General features: G+C 51.6%; 2 protein-coding genes across 2 annotated transcripts in view; both read right to left on the bottom strand.

Annotated features, from left to right (window-relative positions):
* Nucleotides 1-3084, bottom strand: part of SYTL1 (synaptotagmin like 1) — a 16270-nt gene extending 13186 nt beyond the window's left edge. The window contains exon 1 of the mRNA XM_037740700.1: nucleotides 2995-3084. The gene's annotated coding sequence lies outside the window, so the exon portion shown is untranslated. The remainder of the gene's footprint in view (nucleotides 1-2994) is intronic.
* Nucleotides 3085-3155: 71 nt separating this feature from the next.
* TMEM222 (transmembrane protein 222) overlaps nucleotides 3156-15364 on the bottom strand; it is a 13607-nt gene continuing 1398 nt past the window's right edge. The window contains exons 2-6 of the mRNA XM_017534689.2: nucleotides 8788-8872; nucleotides 7454-7485; nucleotides 5547-5643; nucleotides 5320-5450; nucleotides 3156-4213 (exon numbers count right to left, since the gene is read on the bottom strand). Of these exons, the coding sequence (XP_017390178.1) occupies nucleotides 4126-4213; nucleotides 5320-5450; nucleotides 5547-5643; nucleotides 7454-7485; nucleotides 8788-8872 (433 nt within the window). The 3' untranslated portion in view covers nucleotides 3156-4125. The remainder of the gene's footprint in view (nucleotides 4214-5319; nucleotides 5451-5546; nucleotides 5644-7453; nucleotides 7486-8787; nucleotides 8873-15364) is intronic.

Genomic DNA, 15364 nt, shown 5'->3' with positions numbered 1-15364 from the left:
CATTGGCATGATCTTGCCTCACTGCACCCTCTGCCTCCCGGGTTCAAGTGATTCTCCCTCCTCAGCCTCCCGAGTAGCTGAGACTAACTAGTGCCTGCGACCGTGCCCGGCTAATTTTTGTATTTTGAGTAGAGACGGAGTTTCACCATGTTGGCCAGGCTGGTCTCAAACTCCTGGCCTCAGGTAATCTGCCTGCCTCAGCCTACCAAAGTGTTGGGATTACAGGTGTGAGCCACCTTGCCCAGCCTCCCACAGACTCCTAATTAATGCATTTATGCACCCACACTTGCAGTACTCATTAAGCAGCCACTGTGGGACCATCACTGTGATGCTGCCACCTTCATTAAGGTACTCAAAATGGAGAGTGGTCAACAGCATCCTCACCCCTTCCTGCCATCCTGGTCCTGGCACCCCTCCCAAGGATGTTTCTCTGCCCCCTCCCACCTCAGCAGCCCTCCCTCCTGGAAGGCATGAAACAGCTTTGTCTGCTCTTTGGGTTTCTAAATTTCCCTTCCTTTCTCTGCCTCCTGTCCTTCCTGTAGCTGTGACTCCCTGACACTGGTATTTCCAGACATCTCTCCTGCTATGTCTCAACCTGCATTCATCTGGCCTCTTCCCCACCTGAAACCTATTTCCAAGTTTCCTCCTCTGTAACCAGCCCCCATCGTCCTGGCCCCTGGCCTCCTGCTGCTTCCTGCCACCTCCAGGTGCTGTCCACACTTCGCTCAAGCCGTCCTCCCCCTGCCCAGGTCTCAGTCCCTGCTCAAAGCTTCCTCTTCTCCCACCTCCTTGTGGCCACACCCAGCCCCTCCGGCCCTTTGCTGCACAGCTTTTGAATATACTTTTGTCATCCTCTGGTTTGGAGCTGCCAGCAGACAGCCAGGCCATCCCTTGGGCCCATTCACACAATTCCAAACTAGTCCAGCTTCCTTTAGACATGTCCTGAGACGGAAGCCTCACCACTTCCCAGGAGAGCCTGGCCCTCAGCTGTGCCAGCTCACCCCAGACCCTGCACTGTTGTGGTCTCCAAGCCTGGGATTTCTTGGGATTGCTGCCCTAACTCTGGCTCTCTCCCTTCCTCACATATACCCGCAGACCCTTAGCTATAGACTATTTCCTGTCCCCTCAACACCCCTGGGCTTTCTGTGCCCCCTGCGGGAATGCTTTTCCCCAGCTCCAGGACTAGCTCAGCCTCCTCCAGAGTTCAGTGCTCCTGCGCTGCAGCCAGTCTCTAGGCAACGTCCCTCCGTTAAGAGGCAGGGTCCTAGAGGCCAGCAGATCTGGGTTAAAATCTGCCACACGGTTCCCTTGTAGCCTGGGATCAATGACAATCCCTCACTCTCTTCCTTTATGAAGGGGGCAGGGGACAATAGCCATCTCAGGGGCCTGCTGCAGGAAGGAGAGCTTCCATTCTACTTTCGCATCACAGCACCTCTCATTTTCACTCCTGCGCTCCAGTGAGGCCATTGCACAAGGTGGCTCTGAGTGGGGCTCTGGAGCCCAGCTGCCAGGTTTCAACCAAAGTTCCACTGTTCCTACCTCTGTGACCTGGAGCAAATCACTTTACTTCTCTGCTTACTTCTTCATCTGTAAAATGGGATGATGGCACCTACCTTGTTGTAGGGCTGTTGTGAGGCTAAGATGATATTTTATTACAAGGCCTAGCACAGAGTAAGCCTTTGCTAACTGTTGGTGACTTTTTTTTTAAAGTGATGGGGCCTTGCTCTGTCACCCTTGACCTCCTGGGCTCAAGCAATCCTCCCTCTTCAGCCTCCTGAGTAGCTGGGGCTGCAGGTAACCACCATCACACCCAGCTAATTTTATTTTTTGTAGAGATGGGGTCTCACTTTGTTGCCCAGACTGGTCTTAAATTTTGGGCTCCCTCTGTCCTCCAGCCTTGGCCTCCCAAAGGGCTGGGATTACAGGTGTTTGACACTGTGGCTGACCTTGTTGGTGACTTCTATGGTACAATTTTATGTCCTGTTTCCCCAAGGCAAATTTTAAATTCTGCTAGGCTAACACGCGCCTTAAACCATTTTTCTATCTATTCTGCTTTGGCTGTCTTCAGTACTGAATTTGTCCCCCTTAACCAACTCTCGGATGGACCCAATACGCAAAACACATTTTTGAAAACGGAATTGCTGGGGCCAGGTGTAGTGGCTCATGCCTGTAATCCCAGCACTTTGGGAGGCTGAGGCGGGTGGATCACCTGGAGTTCAAGATCAGCCTGGCCAACATGGTAAAACCCCGTCTCTCCTAAAAATACAAAAATTAGCCAGGCATGGCGGCAGGCACCTGTAATCCCAGCTATTCGGGACTCTGAGGCATGAGAATCACTTGAACTTGGGAGGCAGACGTTGCAATGAATCGAGGTCGTGCCACTGCACTCCAGCCTGGGTGACAGAGCGAAACTCTGTCTCAAAAAGAAAAAAGCAAAGAAAATGGAATTGCTCCAAAGTGGGGAGGAGGCACCTTTGCCTTGCCCTGGAGAAATCCCAGGCTTGGAGACCACAGCACTGCAGGGTCTGGGGTGAGCTGGCAGATGCCTGGCCCAGGACCCCATGGCCAGCTGCTAGAGCATGTCCTCAGGGCCACCTTCAGGACAGAGACCAAATCCTTGGCTAATTCAACTGAAGTGATGCATGGGCAGGGTTGGGAAAGGGTTCAGGGAGGAAGTGGCTTTTAAGCTGGGCCTTGGTTAGGCAGGGCCACCATGAGGGGGACGGTGAAGAACAAAGGATCGGAGGCAGGAGAGGGCTGGATGGATACAGGGGCCAGAGGCTGGCCATACTCTTGGCTCATCCCTAACTCTGCACTCCTAGGGGCGGTGGGGACGGCAGTGGAGGCCCTACTCAGCCCTAACCCCAATCCTACAAGTCCTTTCCAACAAAGACGATGGAAGGGTTTCAATGCTCACCTGCCTCAAGGGGAAAGCTTTGGAATGGGGGATGTAGAATGGCAGGGAATTCCCGACTGAGCAGGGATGGGATATACCTGAGGGATGCTGATGGCTCCAAGCACTGGACACAGACTCAACTATGGCGCAGGCAACCAGACCCTTGTCAAGGGGCAGAGGGTCCCAAGAATACCAAGACACTATGAGCTGAGGGGCAAGGGGGGCCCAGAGAGGGAGAAAACAATGGCAGGGCAGCAACTGGAGCCAAAACTCTTTATTGTCCTGCCCAGGGAGCCCTTCCCAAAGGAATCCAAGGAGCAGGGGTGCGAGGCAGGTGGCACAGGGCCTTGGTGACAATGAGAAAAAAGGGGGAGCTGGAGTCAGGTGGGGGACAGCCCCTCCAGCTCCCTGATGGCACTGGTTGTGCTGGCAGGCCACCCGGGGGTGCCATCATCAGCATATCTTGGACCCAGGGGAGCCATCACCGGTGTGAGGCCCATACCTGGGGCTGGGGCTGAGCTGTCTACACTGCTCTCTCTACAGGGTCACTCTGGCGCTTGTCACCTCTACTCACCTCTCCAGCTCCAAACTGCAAAGGGAGATGGGCCCAATACTGGGAGGCCCTGGGAGAGTGAAGAGGGAGCTGTATGGGTTGGAGGATGTCAAATGGGCACACATGTCCCCTGGGTAGCTGCCAGCAGAAGTCTGACAAAGGGGCCCAGCCAGCCCCCCTGGACCATTCTAGAGGCCAGTGGGGAAGGCTCCAGGGCAGCTTCACTTATAGAGACTCCTAAGTGTACCTCACACTATGCTGGGACCAGAGCTAATGCAGGACAGGCTCCCAATCCAGCTCTGGTCCCAGGGCACCTTGTTAGGTGAGCCTAAATGCCCTCCCCTCCCTGTACTGGGCGCCAGGCTGAGGCAGGAGCCCAGCAGGGAGTGACAGGAGCAGCTCTACAGAGGAAAGCCAAAGCCTTTCAACAGAGGAACAAAGAGGGCCTCCAGGGCCAGAGTCACAGGCCTGGAGAGGAAGGGACAGGGTGCTTCTGAGAGGTGCAAACTTCGCCTCATGCTGGTCCTCAACCCTTGCATCCTGCCAGCCCCAACGCCCGGTACACAACAGCAGGCCCAACCCTGCCTTCTGGGGTGAGGAGAAAAAAATCTGGAACCAAAAGGGAATGGCAGCTGTTTCCTCAGGACCTTGGTGGGTGCAGGGCAATGGACAGCCATCACCGGAGGTTAAAGACCAGACTGACAGTGAGGATGATGCCCAGGAGAAGGATGAAGGGCAGCCAGGTCTTCACGAAAGCCCCGACGCTGACAGAGAGAAAGGAGAGAGCACAGGTGGGTGGGGTCCATTGAGCAGGCGTGGGGCCCAGAGCCCTGTGCGCCCATAGACCCCGAAGAGGCTGCAATCCCTAAGGAAAACCCTGTACCCACCCCCTCACCCCAAACTTGGCCAATCAAGGGAGCAGGCTGGGCCTGGTGCCCACTATGGGGGATCAGCAGCTATGGTCCTGGGCAGGGGCTGTTCCACATTCCTGGTGGAGATTTACTGACACCTCACTGGTTGGGAATAGAAGACATGCTTGCTGTTTCTAGGCCTCACTGGCTCTATCTATAGCCACCCACCTCTAGGGTGAAGTCTCCAGCAAGAGGACCAGGAACTGCAGTTTGGGTGTGGAAGCCACGTGTGCCTGCTGCCACGGCCCTCATAATGGGGACTACTGGGAGGCCTTGGGGCCAGCAAGGGTCAGCAGTGTTGTGGCTGCAACCAAGCTGCTGGGAGCCAGGGGCCTGGATTCAACCTCTGTGTGACCAGTTATTCTCAGGGGACTTCTAAAAGCCCTGCAGGACTTAAAAATACCCCTAAAACTCTTCTTTTCAGAAGCTCTGAATGATGAACATGGCTGAGAGGAAAGCTTGGAGAGGCGGCCACAACAGCACCAGCCTATGCTGGATCATGAGTCTGGGCTCTGCTGTGGCCATGCTGTGGGGACCGTGGGTGACTCACTCAACCTCTCTGCCTGGGAAGGGACCTGTGGGGGCAGTCATTCTGTGAGGATCTATCTGTTCGCTTCACTGGAGCACAGGAATCTGTAGAAGCTTCCCTGAGGAGCCAGAATCATTGCCTGCATTTCACCAAGGACAGCTGTGGCTCAGAGAGGCCAAGGCAGCCACCCACAGTCTCACGGCGGGCAGGTGACAGAGCTGCACCTGGGGCCCAGGTGGAGCTGGACCAGCACAGCCACCTCCCTCTCCACCAGGCCCTCAGCTCGCTACTCTAGAGCCACCACGGCTCCAACTGGCATCTATTCCAGCTGTCCCGGCTGACTGAAGGGTGTCAGGAATGGTCTTTCTAGGATCCTTGGGAGAGCAGCCCCTGGGCAGCATGTAGGTGGGCGGGCAGGAGGGCAGCTCACCTGACGTACTTCCCATAGAGCAGGCAGAAGAAGCAGAGCGTCACCATGTTCCAGTTGGTGCTATTGTTGTAGCGCATCAGATTCAGGGCCAATGCCACGTGCGAGTGGCAGTTGTCACAGCAGAGATTGTGCTGGAGGCACCGGAAGGGCTAGTCAGGGCAAGCTGTTGGGGAGCCTCCTCCCTGGTCCCCGCCTGGGGAGTGCTGGCGCCACCCCAGTCCACCTACCATGCGGTGCTTGTACTCCTCAGAGGCGTCGTGCACAGCCGTGTCCCATGCGTTGGGCCCGCTAGCATAGACCTGAGCAGGGTCCAACTTCCAGTACCTGGGGGGAGAAAAGGGCTCTGGACGCTGGCTCAGCTCCCTTGTGCCCTCGGCTCTAAGCATGACCTTTGAGGCCTGTCCTGTGCCTGGGCCTGAGCTGGGTGTCAAGGTGTGCAGGGAGCCAGATCTGGGGCAAGTGTTGTGTAGCAGACAACTGTGACACAGGGTGAGGTGCTTGGTGCCACGGGGGATCCTGAAAGCTCTGAAAGTCTGTGTCCCTGTCAAGTTCATATGTTGAAATATTACCCCCTAAGGTGATGATGTTATGAGGAGGTGGGGCCTTTGGGAGGTGATTAGGTCATGGGGTGATTAGGACCAAGAGGGTGATTAGCCCTCATGAATGGGAACAGTGTCCTTATAAAAGAGGCCCGAGGGAGACCTCTCACCGCCTCCACCATTTGGGGACACAGTGGGAAGGCACCTCAGGCCCTCGCTAGACACTGACTCTACCAGCACCTGCACTAGGATTGTCCAGTCTTCAGAACTGTGAGATACATTTCTGTTGTTTCTAAAATACCCAGTCGATGACATTTTGTTATGGCAGCCAGAACGGACTAAGAAGCGGTGTGAGAAGGCTTCCTGGAGGTGACACCTGGGTCTGGTCTGAAGGAAGAGGGTTAGACAGGCATAGAAAGAAGAGTTGTGAATTCCCAGCTGAGGGAACAACTTAAAGTGAGAGGCATAAAACTGTGCAGTGTGTCCCAGAACAGAAGTGATTGAGCCCTCCTGGAGACTGTGGAAGGAGAAACACGGTAATGGAATGCTGGCAGTGGAGGCTGGCGATGCAGGTGGGGCCACATCACACGAGGAGTTTACTCAGCAGCAAGCACTCTCCCCCAGTCTCCCATGTAGCTTGCCAGGCTGAATGAGAGGGAAGCTGATGGCACTAAAGCCCATAAACCTGAAGGTGGGTGAGAACTGCTGTTCCAAGCAACAGAGTGCCCGGTGGGTCTCAGGCCTGGGAGAGCTGGGAGGTCTGGGTGCCCCCTGGCTGCCATGTAGGGAAATGGCTTGGTGGAGGAGTCTAGAGACCATGGGGCCATTTAGGGGCTACAGCTTGGAAAATGGTGCCATTAAAAATGTCCTTGAAAAGCAGCCTGGCAATGAACACCTGGTGGCCCAGAGACTCCTGGACTACACTGCCACCTGCCTGAGGAAGCTCTGTTCCAGGGCATCTCGGCTGTGTGGGAAACCAACTCCTCCTCGGCCCAGTCCTTCCTCCAGTGCAGCCTTGGGCAACAGGTCACCTGAGGACACTGATGACTGAGGCACCGTCACCAGGCCCACAGCTGAAGTGGGCACCCAGGCTGTAAAGATGAAGACCAAACATCCCAAACCAAACCAGCAATAGCTCCCAGCAGGCTTAACTGTTTTTATTCTCTCTAACTAGCACTTTCCAGCAGAGGTCCAAACAATGCCACTCCTCTACCTTCCACAGCTCACTTGCTCCCAAAGGGCAGGAAAGTGAGTCTGGAGGGAGATAGACCTGAGTGTGAGTCCCAGTTCTGCCACTTCCTAACTGTGTGACCTTGACCAAGTCCCTTTCCTTTCCTCACCCCTGCCATAGAGTTGAAAGCACAAACCTGAAGAGCTGTGGCAAGGCCCAGAAGGTCTATGAGTAAAGGTCCTAGCCAGGGGCTGGTGCAGTAGATGCTCTGTATGGGGCTGCCATGCTCTGGTGGACCCTGGCTGTCCCTCCCCCAGTACTCTATCCTCAGCATGCTGGCTCCTGCTGTGCTCTAGAAGGCCTGGGCCGCTGGGGCAGGAATAACCTGCCTCTAGGGCCAGTCACATGGGTGTTCATCACTTACTTGGCAGGCTTTCCAAAGGCCATGTTGTCCTCCTGTTGAGGGACAAGAGCAGAGGTCAGTGAGGAACTTATATTCAGGCCAGGGGACAAACCTGGGTTGGCTGCTGAAGTGCAGTGACTTAGAATAGGGAATGTCAGGGGTGGTCACAAGTGGGGCCTGGGCCATGCCCCAAGGCTGGCATAGCATCTAAAGAGCCAGTGGCTTTTCTGCAGGAAGAAGGCAGTGTGGCACAAGTGCATAGAGCACTGCATCAGAGACCAAAGACTTGGGGCTCCAGCTGCCACTGCCCAATTCAGCCACTGCCCAATTCAGCCACTGCCCCTTGGTGTGGCACCCAGGAATTCTCTTGCTCTCTCTGGGCCTCATTTTCTCCAAGTTTTGTGATCAGTCTTCTCTGATCTCTAAGGAGCAGCAGGAAGTTTCCATCATGGTCTGGTCTTCCGACTCAACAGTGGTGGCCCATATGAAGCCCATCTCCGTGCCCAGCAGTCTGACTGCATTCAGAGCAGGGAGGGGACACTGGGCCCAGAGGGGCTTCCTGTGAGGGAGACACTGCAGTGAAGTCCTAGACTCATCAAATTAGACCTGGGGTACAGGAGTTACACAGAGACAGACTCTGGGTTCAGATCAGGGAGACCCTGCTGACAGACCTGGTCAAAGATTAATTACCATAAAAATATATGACAAAAGTAATGGATGTGAAAGTATTTTTAAGTGCAAAGTGACAGGCCTTTGTCATGTTAAGATGATCATGACAACTATTAATATAAACAGGTTGGTGCTACCACACCCCTTCAGTCCAGCCTCTGACACCTGGGAACAGCAGGATGATGCATGCTCCTCTGCGACTAGCCCACTGGACCAGTCTTGGTCACATCCCCAGGGAACAGACCTGAGAACACAGCTGGTTCATTCTAAAGCCCCACCCCCTCTTCTCTGTGGCCACACCCAGGGAACCGGATCAGCCTCCCCTGTCCCCCCACCTTGACTCCCACCTTCTGAAGGTCCAGAGATGTGGTTCCTGGATGGTCTGACTCTCCACTCTTGCCTCTAATCCCTACCCATGTCTTGGTACCCCAGGGGTGGGGACAAAGGGCTGGGTCAGTTACTTAAGAATCCTTCTGGCCACACTGCCCTCCCGGCCTGTCCTGGAGGCAAGAGAAGGGGGAAAGGGGTCAAACACTGGTGAGGGAGGGGCAGAGGGCCAGGGCCAGGACTGTGGGTTATCTTCATTCTGCTTGGTCTGGGGAGACAGGAAGCCTGCCTGCAGGCAAGACAGGACAGCCTTCCACTTAAACCTTGGAACCCTCCAGGGGAGCACAATGGGGACTCACCGAGACAAAGTAGGGGCCTGCGAAGTCCCGAATGACTCCTGTGGATGTGCAGATGCCCATGTGCCCGATGATGGGGAAAAACCACCTGTGAGGAAAAGGACAGGGAAGGGACAGAGCTTAGGGGATCTTTCAGCCAGTCAGACGCTGGGGACACTTCATCCACTGTGGAAGCATGTGACTATTACGTTGTGTGGTAAGTGGCCATTAGGGTGGTCCAGAGGGCTGGGGAAGCACAACAAGAGCAACTGCAAACTGACAGCACAATGGGATGCCATGGCCTCCCGCCGGGATGGCTGCAATTCAAACCAGCAACACTGATGCAGGTGAGGGCCAAGGGCAACCAGAACTCTTATTCACTGCTGGTGGGAGGATGAATTGTTTCTACCATTTCACTTTCGAGACGTAGTCTCGCTCTCTCGCCCTGGCTGAAGTGCAGTGGTACAATCTTGGTTCACTGTAACCTCTGCTTTCTAGGTTCAAGTGATTCTCCCGCCTCACCCTCTTGAGTAGCTAGGATTATAAGCACCCAACACCACAGCCAGCTAATTTTTCTATTTTTATAGAGAAGGTTTCATCATGTTGGCCTGGCTGGTCTCAAACTCCTGACTTCAAGTGATCTGCCGGCCTCGGCCTCCCAAAGTGCTGGGATTACAGGCGTGAGCCACCGCGTCTGGCCTGTTTCTACCATTTTGGAAAACAGTTTGGCACTATACTCTATGCCTCAGCACTTTCACTTTTGGAAACTTCTTTGCCCTCACCCCTGGGAAACCTAGCCAGGTGCAACTCCAGAGATGCAGTTCAAGGAAGCGGTTACAGGGGGTTGGTGTGGAATCAGTAAAGACTTCACAGAAGAGGGGACTTTTCTTTTTTTTTTTTTTTTGATACGGAGTCTTGCTTTGTCACCAGGCTGGAGTGCAGTGGTGCCATCTCAGCTCACTGCAACCTTCACCTCCTAGGTTCAAGCAATTCTCCTGCTTCAGCCTCCCACGTAGCTGGGATTACAGGCGCCCACCACCACGCCCAGATAATTTTTTTGTATTTTTAGTAGAGACGGGGTTTCACCATGTGGGCTAGGCTGGTCTCAAATGAGTAACTAGAATTATAGGTATCCACCACCACACCCAGCTAATTTTTATATTTTTATAGAGAAGAGGTTTCATCATGTTGGCCAGGCTGGTCTCAAACTCCTGACCTCAAGTGATCTGCCTGCCTCGGCCTCCCAAAGTGCTGGGATTATAAGCATGAGCCACCATGCCTGGCCTGTTTCTATCATTTTGGAAAACAGTTTGGTACTAAACTCTAGTCTCAGCAGTTTCACTTTTGGAACCCTCTTTGGCCTCATCCCTGGGAAACAATTGCCAAAACTCATTGAACTGTGTACTTTTTTTTCTTTTTGAGACGGAGTCTCACTCTGTAGCCCAGGCTGGAGTGCTGTGGCACGATCTTGGCTCACTGCAACCTCCTCCTCCTCCTGGGTCCCAGTTCAAGCAATTCTCTTGCCTCAGCCTCCTGAGTTGCTGGGATTACAGGCACGTGCTATCACGCCCAGCTAATTTTTGTATTTTTAGTAGAAACCGGGTTTCACCATATTGGTTAGACTGGTCTTGAACTCCTGACCTTGTGATCTGCCCACCTCAGCCTCCCAAACCTTGACCTGTGAAAGGACAGAACATCAACAGGCAGAAAACAACATCACAGAGTTGTTTTTAGTAGAGAAGAGTTTTCGTCATGTTGGCCAGGCTGGTCTCAAACTCCCAACCTCAAGTGATCTGCCCGGAAAGTGTGGCATGTGTCTGGAAGAATGATGCTCGGAAAGTGTGGCATGTGTCTGGAAGAATGAAAGTATGGCATGTGTCCGAAAGAATAGACAGGAAAGTGTGGCATGTGTCTGGAAGAATGAAAGAGGGAGAGGCCAGTTCAGGGGCTACTGCTGTACCACTGGCAAGAGATGACAGAGGTCCTGACTAGAGTATCGGGCAGGGTGGTGAGACGCACATGGATAGAGAGTTTATGACAAGATGGGGTCTTCCAGGTCTACGGCCTGAGCACTTAAGAGGATGGTAGGGCCAGAGTGGTCTTTTGAGAACTGACTTCAGATTCCATCATACCCCTGCTCAACACCCATGAATGGCTTCCTACTGCACTTATAATACAGTTCAAACTTCTTCCAACAGTGTGGCGCTAATCATCCCTTGAACCTCATCTCACTCCCCTCTCTAGCTACAATGCCTGCTTGTGGTTCCTCAAACATCCCAATCCTCCCACCCCATGCTTTCTCTGTATTTGTCATTTTCTCTCTCTGGAACATTCTTCCCCGAGAGCATGGCACAGCTGACTCCTCACTGATTAGGCCTCAGTCTCACTGTCAACTTCAGGGGTCTTGCCTGAATGGTGTCTTCCAGTGCAGCCACCCAATCCCAGATCCCACTACAATGTTTTTCTTTCCTCATAGTATCTGCTACTATCCAAAATTATCTAGGTTACTCACATGCTGTCTCTCCACTAGAACATAAGCTCCCAGAGAGCAAGCATTTTTGTCTTGTTTATTATGGCAGTGCCTGGCATACAGCTACAACTCAATAAATATTTGTTGACTAAACAATGAATGGGGCCAGGCACGGTGGCTCATGCCTCTAATCCCAGCACTTTGGGAGGCTGAGGCAGGCAGATCATGAGGTCAGGAATTCAAGGCCAGCCTGGCCAACATGGCAAAACTCTATCTCTACTAAAAATTAAAAAAAAAAAAATTAGCCAGGTGTGGTGGCAGGCACCTGTAATCCCAGCTACTTAGGAGGCTGAGGGAGGTGAATCATTTGAACCTGGGAGATGGAGGTTGCAGCGAGCCGAGATCATGCCATTGCACTCCAGCCTGGGTGACAAGAGCAAGACCTCGTCTCAAAAAATAATAATACTAATAATAAATAAAAATAGGCTAGGTGCGGTAGCTCACACCTGTAATCCCAGCACTTTGGGAGGCCAAGGCAGGTGGATCACCTGAGGTTAGGAGTTTGAGACCAGCCTGACCAACATGGAGAAACCCTGTCTATCCTAAAAGTACAAAATTAGCCAGGCATGGTGGCACATGCCTGTAATCCTAGCTACTTGGGAGGCTGAGCCAGGAGAATCGCTTGAACCTGGGAGGCAGAGGTTGTGGTGAGCCAAGATCGTGCCACTGCACTCCAGCCTGAGCAACAAAAGTGAAACTCCATCTAGAAAAATTAAAATTAAAAATCACAAACAAACCCCAAGAGTGAAGTCAGGCTCAGTTATCATCTGGGTTGAGGCTTGCCTTTGTTTTGGGTAAATTACTCAATCCCATCTCTCTGTGGATAGTAAAAATTACCTAAAAGGGGAGCTATTGTGAGAATTAAATGGATAGACTTACACAGTGCCTACGACCCTGCCTTCTGCTTGACAGCTGCTCAATGTTGTCATCTTGAGGTATTCAATACATAAGCACTATCTGACTGACTGCACTAACATAGAATAAGTTGCAGAAAATCCATAGGCCGCGGGATGGACACTCAGGATTATAGGAAAGTAGCTCATCCTGATCTCAGGTCTGTCCTCCCCTCACCATCTCTGCCCCCATTCCTTTCATCTGCCTGGGAGGAAGTCCGGGTTCCACCAGGATTCCACACACCACAGCTGTGCTGGCAACTGCTGATGGAAATCAGAGTAAAGGCTGGAACCCTGGAGAAAAAACCCTCAAAGTGGCTTGTCAGCCTGGAAGCACCACGAAGGCGGCCTCCAGAGCTACTTTATGGACTACCTTCTATTCAGGACCTGGTACATAATAGGTGCTTTATAAAGATTTACTAAATGAAGGCCGGGTGCGGTGGCTCACGCCTATAATCCCAGCCCTTTGGGAGGCTGAGGCGGGTGGATCACGAGGTCAAGAGATCGAGACCATCCTGGTCAACATGGTGAAACCCCGTCTCTACCAAAAATACAAAAATTAGCTGGGCATGGTGGTGCATGCCTGTAGTCCCAGCTACTCGGGAGGGTGAGGCAGGAGAATTGCTTGAACCCAGGAGGTGGAGGTTGCGGTGAGCCGAGATAGTGCCATTGCACTCCAGCCTGGGTAACAAGAGCGAAACTCCGTCTCAAAAAAAAAAAAAAAAAAAAGATTTACTAAATGAATACATGACTCACTAACCCTGGAGCTCAATCTGGGAAGATAGGCTAATTCAGCAAAAAAGCCCCACACTGGCTTCTAAGCCTTATTTCCTCATCTATAAAATGGGGACAACAGTACCTATTTTAATAAGCTGATGTAAGGATTGAGAGAACATACCATGTTTAGGACAGAGTAAGCATCTAATCTTAGCTGTTTTTATTAGAAGCAGCGGCTATTAAACTGGTTTTTCATGCAGAATTACCAACATCTCTGAGGGGTAGACAGATTGTTGGGTTCCATTTCCTCCTCTGATCTCTCCTCCAAAGACAAGTGACAGTTCTTTGTGCCACATCTATGCCTAGCTCTGCAATGATCACTATACAGTAATACTACGATGGCTAATTAACCTTTCTCTCCCTCCTACTGGAGGTGAGGCCTTTTTTTTTTTTTTTTTTTAAAAAAAGATGGGGTTTCACCATGATGGCCAGGCTGGTCTTGAACTCCTGACCTCAGGTGATCCACCCACCTCAGCCTCCCAAAGAGCTAGGGTTACAGGCGTGAGCCACCACGCCCGGCTCGGAGGTGAGTCCTTTAGAAGGGACATGGTTTGGATCTGTCCCCACCAAATCTCCTGTTGAACTACAGTTCTCACATTGCAGGTGAGGCCTGGTGGTGGGATCAGAAGGATGGCTTTCACATAAACGGTTTGGCACCATCTCCTTGGTGCTATGCTCGTGTTAGTGAATTTTCCCAAGATCTGTTTCTGGCATCTCCCCCTTCACTCCCTCTTGCTCCTGCTCCCGCCATGTGAGATGCCTCGCTCCCGATTTGCCTTACACCACAACTGGAAACTTCCTGAGGTCTCCGCAGAAGCAGAAGCCGCTATGCTTCCTGTATATCCTGCAGAAGCATGAGCCAATTAAACCTTTTTTCTTTTTTTAATTACCCAGTCTCAAGTATTAGTGCAAGAACCGACTAATACAGAAGGGGACATGAACCCTTTGACAGGAACACAGTGTCTTATTCATCTTGGTCTTATGAACACCTGCACACAGATCTGAATAGAAATGGGCTATGCTTTTGGCCCAGTAGACCAAGGATTGTGGTGTCTCCACCTCACGCTGCTACCATTCTCTACAGAGGACCATGCCACAAATGGTGTTTTTGAGAATAAGAAAGGCCAAAGAGATTTTAGGATCACCAGACAGGTTTTAAGAAAACAAATACATTTTCTGAGTATCCCTCCTTATTACTTTCACATTAATAGTTTATTTTCGTCACAGCACTAATCACTATCAGGTGCTCTTTTATTAGTTTGTTTACTGTCTAGCTACTTCCATTGTAACTTAAACTCTCAAAAGTGTAACGACCATGTCTGCTTTATTCATCACTGTACTGCACCATCTAGAACTATCTGGAACACAGGGATCACTTAGCACATATGTTAAAAGAACACTGAATGAATGTACACATTTTCTTAAGAGTTTATTTCATTATTTATTTATTTTTAATTAATTTTTTTTTTTTTTTTGAGGCAGAGTCTCACCGTGTTGCCCAGACTGGAGTGCAGTGGTGCAATCCTGGCTCACTACAAACTCCACTTCCCAGGTTCAAGTGATTCTGCTGCCTCAGCTTCTGGAGTAGCTGGGATTACAGGCATGCACCACTATGCTCAGCTAATTTTTTAAATTTTAGTAGAGACAGGGTTTCACCATGTTGGCCACGCTGGTCTTGAACTCCTGATCCACCCACCTCTGCCTCCCAAAGTGCTGGGATTACAGGCATGAGCCACCAGGTCCGGCCCAAGATTTTATTTTTAAAGAACAGATTTTGATGCTCTTATATGTGTAAGTATTTGAAAACACAAAATAATTCAAGTATTTTAACATAATTCAAAAACTATGGTCATTTTAGAATAGGCAACACCTAAGGCCCCAAATGATCCCTTCTCCAAACCACCACTTGGCTGTTGTTGATAGGGGAACAAGCTGTCCCATCAGGTAAGAGTGGATAAGATGTAGTGCAAAGAGCAAGTTAGATCAGAAGACTTGAGTTCTTCATGCCTTTGCTTACTGGGGTGCGAACCTGATCAAGACATTTAATGCTACAAGCAGCTCAGCTTCACCATCTGAGAAGATAACCTACCTTAGAAAATGGTTATGACAGCACTTTGGGAGGCCGAGGCAGTCGATCACGAGGTCAAGAGATGGAGACCATTCTGGCCAACATGGTGAAACTCCGTCTCTACTAAAATACAAAAATTGCCGGGCGCGGTGGCTCAAGCCTGTAATTCCAGCACTTTGGGAGGCTGAGGCGGGTGGATCACGAGGTCAAGAGATCAAGACCATCCTGGTCAACACGGTGAAACCCCGTCTCTACTAAAAATACAAAAAATTAGCTGGGCATGGTGGCGCATGCCTGTAATCCCAGCTACTCAGGAGGCTGAGGCAGGAGAAT

Source organism: Cebus imitator, unplaced genomic scaffold (genome assembly GCF_001604975.1).
Source record: "Cebus imitator isolate Cc_AM_T3 unplaced genomic scaffold, Cebus_imitator-1.0 Scaffold87, whole genome shotgun sequence".
NCBI classification, from domain to species: domain Eukaryota; kingdom Metazoa; phylum Chordata; class Mammalia; order Primates; family Cebidae; genus Cebus; species Cebus imitator.
The sequence above is the reverse complement of the archived record's forward strand: the minus strand, read 5'-3'. Positions and strand labels throughout refer to the sequence as shown.